This window comes from Solanum tuberosum, unplaced genomic scaffold, assembly GCF_000226075.1.
Source record: "Solanum tuberosum cultivar DM 1-3 516 R44 unplaced genomic scaffold, SolTub_3.0 scf00287, whole genome shotgun sequence".
Classification (NCBI taxonomy): Eukaryota; Viridiplantae; Streptophyta; class Magnoliopsida; order Solanales; family Solanaceae; genus Solanum; species Solanum tuberosum.
Window position 1 is genome coordinate 595,306 of NW_006239211.1, and position 9,009 is coordinate 604,314.

Below are 9,009 nucleotides of genomic sequence, written 5' to 3' on the forward strand. Positions count from 1 at the left end.
AAGAGAGGAGGAGTGGCGGTGGGCTGGGGTGGGATCTGGTTAAAGGAGGAGGTTTTGAGATTATTTTTTTAAAAAAAACTATTATTATTATTATTCTTATTATTTTTATTATTATTATTATGATTTTGTCTTATAATTTGAGAGTTTTTTTTAAAAAAATATTTCATTCAATTGATTCAAAATGCGACACACTTGTCCAATTCAGTCATTTTAATGTCACATAAGCTCGGTCAATAGTTAGAGGGTTTAAAAAATAAAGTTTCATCGAGTTTAAGTGTTCATTTGACAAAATAATGAGTAGGAGTGTTCAACTAACAAACAAAACCAAATACAAGAGTGTCCCAGGTCATTCGGCCTTATTTTATTAAAACTTACCGTTTAATGATATGAATGTAGATTTCTTACCCAATGTATATTTAAAGAGTATTGTGATTTTCTTTTATTAGGGGAAAATAAAGTATTGTAATGATTGTATATATATATAATGGAGATAGGAGGAATGGAATGGACAAGATTCTAACTTTGGACGCAATTGTCCCGATAACATGCATTTAGAAGCGTCACCCGCGAAATGCGGCTACTTGCCTGTTTAAATTTCGATCACATAATATTTAAATATTGTGGAGAAAAAAATTATATTATATCATATATTCATTTAAAATGATTTCTCCACCACTTAGAATTTTAAGGATAACGATTTCTTTCTTTTCTTTTCATTTAGCTTCAGACTATATTTACTTTGTTACATTCTTTTTTTTTTCTTGGAAAAAGTTGCTCTTATATAAGTCTAGCACTGTATTCGGTAACTTCGAAAAATATCATGTATATAAGTGTATATCTATTTTTGAGAAATTGATAGAAATTAGGATATAATTAACAGTATACTCATGAAAAGCATAAAAATATCATTGTGCTATTGGTACAAGCTAGAGAATTCACCCGTCAAACTTAGGTTCGAATCGAATTCAGCTAGATTGATTATTTTACTATTTTTATTTTAAATTTATCTTAGAGCTCATATTTGAGCTAAAATAAATATTGGTACACCCAAAATCTTCAAATCCTCGATTCACATCTGATTGTGAGCCTACACCTTTGTTTAAGCATATGCATCATCTCTTATACAATCTCAAACTGAAAAAGAACTGTCCGGGAAGAAAACTGAGTAAAAGTTTGTCCGTATCTTTTTGTCATATTTTCTAATAATAAAATTAGTTCTTAATTTCCATGGTTTAATTCATCATTTACAAAGTCAAATAAATTTCATTTGATATCATATGTTTAATTAGAGATTGAAAATTAATATTTGAGATGCCAATAATAGTAAATAATATAAAATTTATCTCGAAACATTTCTACTGTATAATAAACTTTTGTACATTCAAAGGTTTGACAAAAGGTTCCATATATTTTAAATTAATATGAGGGAAGAGTTTACAAAAAAATCTTGGAGTCAATTTTACGAATGGTCATCTTATTTTATCCCCTATAAGGCTATTACAAAGGCCAGAGGCTGTTAATCAATTTCCCAACCCATGTACTCTGTTTTTATTTATGTGATATAGTTTGATTTGATACAAAAAAAATTAAAAACAAATATTTTTTAAAATTAGTAATTATAAATGTTGGTTTGCACGTTGTAAAATCATTTTATTAAGAGAAATACAGTAATAGTAATAGTAATTATAATTATTATATTCGAGACCATGTTCATTGACTGGAGAGGGAATTATTATTATTATTATTATATTTCTCTTAAAAAATATTCTTAAAAAAGAAATATTTGTAAAATTTGTGGTCTAAAATTACTAATTATAAATATTGGTCTGTCCGCTATAAAATCATTTTATCAAGAGAAATATAATAATTATTATTATTATTATTATAATAATAATAAATTATCACTATTATATTCGAGACCATGTTCATTGACTAGAGAGGGAACTTTTTTTTTTATTTAAAAAGAATTATTTATTAAAATGCCTCTGACCTATAATTAATTCAGCTTTAAAATAGTCTAAGAGAATAATAACTCTCATTATGAATAAATATATAGTTGAAAATTGGGTAATAGATTAAGTTACATTCAACATTAATTTTGTCAAATTGTTTATCATCACATTAAAGTAACTAAACTATGTGTGAGATGCTAAAAACTAGAAAGAGAAAGAGTTTAGGAAAAAATAATAATTGTAGGGTAAATATATGTTTAGAAGAGAGAGAACATAAGTTAGAATATGATATATATAAAAAAAAAAGAGTGGCATTGATTTGATCCGCATGATGAATGACACATTGAAGAAAATGAATCAGCTCAAATCCCTAATTGATTAATATAATAAATCAATACTTAGTAGTTGTTTTAAAACTCTCTTTTTCTATCCCCACTTGTTGCGTATAGAAATAAACACTTTTATGTGAAAAGTCAGCGACCTCCCTTTTCCTTTTCTCTCATACTAACCATCAACCCATTTTTTCTCTCTCTATCTTTGCTTTCTTCTTCTTCTTCAGAAGAAGAAGATTTTAGTGGAAATGAAAGATATTTGTTTCAATATTTTCTCATATTTTGCTTCTTTGGCCTTTTAAGTGCATGTTGTTTACGTCTGTTTGGTGCAAAACATACCAAACTAATTACTAGAGTATCAAAGTCAAATCAACAATATAATCTACTTTGCTTGCTTGAGAGATTTGTATATAGGTAAGACATGTGCAGCTAGGCCGCAAAAAAGTGATGGAGAATAATAATTATCAAGGTGATTTAGCTGATATATTCCGAGGTGGAAATAATACCACTTCCGGTGAGTCATCATCAACTAATAATACTGTTATTCCTATTCCTACTCTTATTTCTGACGGATGGCAGTTTCCTTATTCGGCTTCTCAAATTGAACAACCAACATCTGTTCAAGATTTTGGAGATCCGTTTTGTAACTTGAGAGATCCGCTCTTCCATGATCTTGATATGTTGCAGGCCGCAGCTAGTGAAGATAATATTATTAATAATAATAACAACAACGAGAGCACTAATAGTGTTTTCGGAGATTCGTCTCCTTCGATGAGAAAACGAGGTAATATGTTTTCAAGGATGCTTCAGATCTCTCCTACAAACAAGTTGGCTATGTCAGCGTGTGTTGTACAAAATAATGTTATTGGTAATCATGATGATATTAATTCATCTAAAACTTGCTTAATGGAAAACTCTGCCTTACAGATCTCATCTCCGAGAAATACGGGTATCAAAAGAAGGTGAGTAAATTCTTCTACATTACTATACTATACTATACACTTGAATTGAAAATTCGTATATTTTATGTAATACCATAAGACAACATGGTTGATGCCTAGTTTTAAGAGATTTTTATGAGAGTTGCATTTTTTTTATATGAACAAGGAGAAGAAAGATAGAAAACTAATTATGTACGCAAATAGTATATTAATTTAGCTTTTACTGAACTAATTCAACAATATAATTGAAGAAAAGTAAAAGATTATAATATTTGCATGAAATCCGGATGATATTTTTTTTTCAATCAAAGTAGACAGAATTACTTGTTCAGTCATAGACTTAACTTTCAACTTATTTATCTCTTTTTAATTTGTGGCCATCATTTTCAGCTTCTAAATGGAAAAGAAGTATTTTCCATGATTACTTCTTGTGAAAAAGCACAAGTAGAATAGAAAACAAAATAAATTGCAAATCGATCTTGGTTTATTTTCTTCCAAAATTTGACATGTTTAGGTCTCACGCACCTCACGCCTAACCCTTTAAAATTTTGAGTCAACGGTTGCCATGTTGTTGTTGAATTGAAAAGATAAGCTAAATAAAATTCATTATTAAAATTGCAGCAATAGATTGTGAATGATCGATTCAGGAACTTGACATAACATATAGATTCCAGTTAGCAGCAGTTTGACAATTAATGATAAAAACACTAATTAATGAAGGATTATGATACAATATTACACTAATTGTTGATATGGATCGGAGCTTGCACATGTGCTTACAAGTTCATGAGCAAAAATGAATAGCTATCATGTATGTGTTATTAAAAATTGGATTATCAGAATAAATAATTTATGTTTTTAACTTTGTTTTTGTAGAATTTAGAAGGGAAAAAAGTTTGAAATATCTTCGAACTTTGACTGAAATTGCTGTAACAATTCCAAATTTTGGGCAGAACCTTTTACCCCTCAACTATTTAATAGTGTATTTTAAAGGTATATATGTGCCCACGTGGACATGTTATGTATTAGGGTTTATTAATTTGCAGAAAGAGTCAGGCGAAAAAAGTGGTGTGTATACCAGCAGCAGCACCAGCAAACAGCCGGCAAGGGGGAGAAGTAGTTCCATCTGATTTATGGGCTTGGAGAAAGTATGGTCAGAAGCCAATCAAAGGCTCCCCTTACCCAAGGTCACTCACTCACTATATATTTTCTGCACTCCCAACCTTTTAACTACAACTTCTTCATGGAAAATTAATTAAGAGATACTATCTTCATGTGAAAAATTCAATTGTTATGCTCAAAAACATTTTGGACATAATACATTCATGTTGCACTTTAAATTTTGGCTTTAACTGATATTTAGGTGAGCACAAATAAACACTTATACTTGTACAAAGTTGAACAAGTAAACACACGTGTTCTTACGCATGAGACACATTCGAACTGATTTGTAGTACTCTATGTAAAACACGTGTATCTACTTATTTAGTTTTATATAAATTTTAATGTTTATTTGAGCACACCCAAAATGAAAGGATATAAATATGACAAATATTTACGTAAGTATACTTGTTCCCCTTCAAAATAGAAAATTGGACCAATTTACCGAGAAAACATAAAGTAGTACTAATATTTAACTTTTGCATTTTCATGTTGTTAAAATAAAATAATATGCAGGGGTTACTATAGGTGCAGTAGTTCCAAGGGATGTTCAGCAAGGAAACAAGTGGAAAGGAGCAGGACAGACCCAAACATGTTAGTGATCACCTACACTTCAGAACATAACCATCCATGGCCAACTCAAAGAAATGCCCTTGCTGGATCAACAAGGTCTCAGCCTAATAATTCCAAACACACCAACAATACTATTATACCAAATAATCCTCAATCCCAAACCGATACAGATGAACAAAAGGAGACCACCAATAACATTTCGGAGTACCCAAAAGTAAAAGAAGAGGTGGCTGAAGAAGATGTGCGCCATAATCACCAACTAGTGGAAATGCGCGATGATGAGGAGTTTTCTAAAGACAGTTATCAGCCAATAATGTTACCAGACTCATCAAACCAGTGTCATGAGGATTTCTTTGCAGATTTGATTGAACTCGAAGCTGACCCTCTAAACCTTTTGTTTGCCAAAACTCTCTCAGGAGATATCAATGAATTGGGACAGAAGAAGGACATCGAATCATTCAACATGTACGATTGGAGCAAAGACGGTAACACCACCACCAGCAACAACAACAACAATCCCGACACATAATAACAAGATTTCTACAAACGAAAAAACAATCAAATTAAATTCCGCTTGGTACATATGCTAAGTTTCTTAGGTGAGAATTAATTTTCTTCAAGCATCAGCCAAGTAAGGAGGGTTTAATTATCTCTTGGCCATAATTTTCCTTTTTTTTTTCTTTTTTTGGGTTGGTTGTTTTATTTGGTTCAATATTGCTACACACTGTACAAGTACTCTTTTGATAATCTTGTCTTCTGACACCAACAAGGGTTGTGGTAGAGTGGTAAGTACGCATTCATTCTTAACTAGGAGGTCTCAAATTCAAGTCTATTTGAATATAAAGTCGTTTTTGTTAGAAAGCGTTTTACTGCCATGTGAGATTTTCTGGAACGAGAATCCGAATTACCGAACACCGGATTGGAAACAAAAAAATCTTGTCTTCTGACTTAGTAGAACAGTGAAGAGATTAAATAAAAAAAAAGAGGGGGTAAAGGAGTGCTGGCTGATTGGGAGCAGGGCCCAGTGCCATTCCTTTTGGGAATATTAGTGGATGGGACAGAAAGGTGAGGAACAGAAGGTTTGAACAGTTAAAAGCTAACAAGTACATCCATCAGATCAGATATGACCAGATATAGCTCATAAAGACTCCCATTTTTTCAGTGGGAAAAATAATTGAACTCTTCACTCATTCTTTCTTACAGTTTATTTTATTTATTTAAAAAAAGAAGGGAAATTAGTGGAACTTAAACTCATATATTTTGACAAGACAAAAGAGTTTAAGGTGGTTTCTTCAAGATGTGCTGTCCAAATGCAAGCTTTTAGGTTCCTCAGCTTTCTGATTGTTAATTCCAATATTGTTACAATTATGTCTGGCTTGGCTATTGTATCATGTTTAAATTAAAAGGTCTTCCTTTTTCACTTTTACCTATCGATCAGTTCGATTCGATTTTAAAGTTCATCGATTTAACTTATTGGTTATTGATTTGTAGACATGCTAAACTATTAAGAACCATTAAGATATTGGTTTATGGATTACCGATTTATCGGTTATTGATCATTATCGATTTAACCGTTAAGATATGACACAAAAATAAATAATTGAAAATCATTTTAAAACATGGTGACAAACCAAATAAACTCCACACATAAGTTGATAGATTGTATCTTTCTCAAAAACAAAATTAACACATTGTGGAATAACCGAAAGTTTGAAATTGCTAGAAATAAAAATATGAAACTAAATCCTAAGTCAAGGACTTTATATATCAATGGTATAAATATAATTATTAATTTACTATCGGGTTATCGGTTAACCCGTTAAGAAAAAATCTCAAACCGTCAAAAATTGATAACTTGATAATAAAAAAAAAATCAAAACCGTTAAATCAATAAAAAAGTTTCAATTCGGATTATCGATTTCGGTTCGATTTTGAACGGCCCTATTTTACTGAAATGCATTTACAATAACTCTGGACATGTCTAGATTATCTGTTAATTATGGCCAATCTTACGCTTAATTCAAAAATTAAATGTCAAATCCATCGATAAATATTTAAAGTCAACATAATTTTTTATTTAGACACTTTAAATAAACTTGTAATTTTTTAATCACCCGTAATAACCCTTCACTATATTATTTGACACAATCTTCACATTCTCAGAATAATGTAAAGTATGTATTGGCAAGCGCTCTACGTGAAATAATGGTTGAATTCGTATTAACACATAAAATTGTTATATATATATAAGAAATCAATTTTTTTTAAACTTGTCTTTATCACCATATGATGACGTGACCATCGTATGATTATGGTCCTTATCTTGGCAAGTAGGACACTCGCTTTCCGGTGTGGGAATAATACAACTCCATGTTATAGCTCATATGATTTTTGATGATTAACGGTATCTCCCACAAACATTTATGATTTCCTAAAAAGCTTATGATTTATACCTATGTTATGATATGACTTAAGGAAGAATACATGACCTTGTATTATGTTTTATGGAAATATATGGTTAATTTTATGTTATGTTTACTTGGTCATTGCATTATCATGTTTTCAGACTTATCATGTTCTTATGTTATGATCATGCACCTTTTCCCATTCATAGTACGTTTCGAGTGTTGATCGCATACCTTATTGTGCCAATATTGTTTTATAATATAGGTATTGACGCTCCATATCAGGCTCGTAATTAGAACATAATCTTATCAGTGTTGCTCAATCTTGGTGAGTCCTCATGGTTTGAGGACATACAACTTATGTTACTTTCATGTCATTTAGTATTTACTTCAGTTCCAGATGTTAGAGTGAGCTAGGGATTGTCCTAGCGACTCATTTATGTAGTATATGCTTGTTGTCAGATACAGTACTTCTACATTATGGTTTTTGTACTCTAATTCAGTATTATATTGAGACTATCTTTTGAGACTATGATTCCGCTTCTCTCTTTATTTCAGTTATGTTGATTATCTTAGTGTCATGCTATGTCAGGTGGTTTGCTTGGGGTCTCTCGAGAATCTAGGTATTATTTCATGTCTAGGGGTAGTCTTAGGTCGTGAAAATTTGGTATCTAGAACTTCAAGTTTAAGTGTCTTAGGGTGTCTAACAAGTCACATTTAGTATAGTCTTGTTCAAGAGTGTGAAGCGCACCAAATTTATAAATAGGAGTCTATGAGATGTTTAAGAAACTTCACTTCTTTAAATACTCCTAAGTAGTGTAATAGATCTGAACTCTATAAGGTTTCTTTCTAACTCATATTCTATGTGTTTTAGAACGATGCCTCAAAGAAGAGCTCTGCTGAGAAGGAGCTTGAATGTGGAACAAGAAGCTCCACAAGCTCTAGTTGATCCTTTGGGCTAGAGATTCACTCATGCTGAGTTTAGGGACGCTTTCCAAGTGCTTGCCCAAGCCATCATTGCTCAAGCTAACAGTGAGGTTATAGCTCCCGTGAACCCAAATGTGGGTACGACGGCGACTAAGGTTCGAGACTTCACAAGGATGAATCCTCTAAAATCCCATATAGCTCTAAGGTAGATGAGTACCCATAAGAGTTTATTGAGGGGATTCAAAAGATTCTTGAGATTATGAGTGTTACTCCAGCTAAGAGTGTAGACTGGGGTGCTCACTAATTAAAAGGTGTTTCTCAAATTTGGTTCAAGCAATGGAAGGAAGAAAGGATTGTTTAAGTGGGTCATTTGGATAGGGTCAAGTTTAAATGTGCTTTTATAGATCGATTCTTCCCTTTTGAGATGAAAGAGGTCAAGGTACAAGAGTTCATTAACTTGAGGCAAGGTAATATAAGTGTGAGAGAGTATTTCTTGACATTCACTCAACTCTCCAAGTATGCTCCGACTATGGTGGTCGACTCTAGGGCCCGTATGAGCAAGTTTGTTTCCCGTGTCTCAGAGATGGTCATGAAAGAGTGTAGAACTTCCATATTTATCAAGGAGATGAATATTTCTAGGTTGATGACTCATGCTCAAGAGATTGAGGTAGAGAAGCTTAAGAAGAGTGCTACGGAGTTTAGGAGGCCTCAGACCGAC

At 31.9% G+C, this 9,009-nt stretch overlaps 1 protein-coding gene across 1 annotated transcript; it reads left to right on the top strand.

The window, feature by feature from the left end:
- The first annotated feature begins 2,494 nt into the window (after positions 1–2,494).
- On the top strand, positions 2,495–5,619 carry LOC102579681 (probable WRKY transcription factor 14). The gene is made up of 3 exons (XM_006359039.2): positions 2,495–3,246; positions 4,272–4,412; positions 4,903–5,619. The coding sequence occupies exons 1-3, from the start codon at positions 2,732–2,734 to the stop codon at positions 5,486–5,488; spliced, it is 1,242 nt and encodes a 413-aa protein (XP_006359101.1). The 5' UTR covers positions 2,495–2,731; the 3' UTR covers positions 5,489–5,619.
- Positions 5,620–9,009: the final 3,390 nt, after the last annotated feature.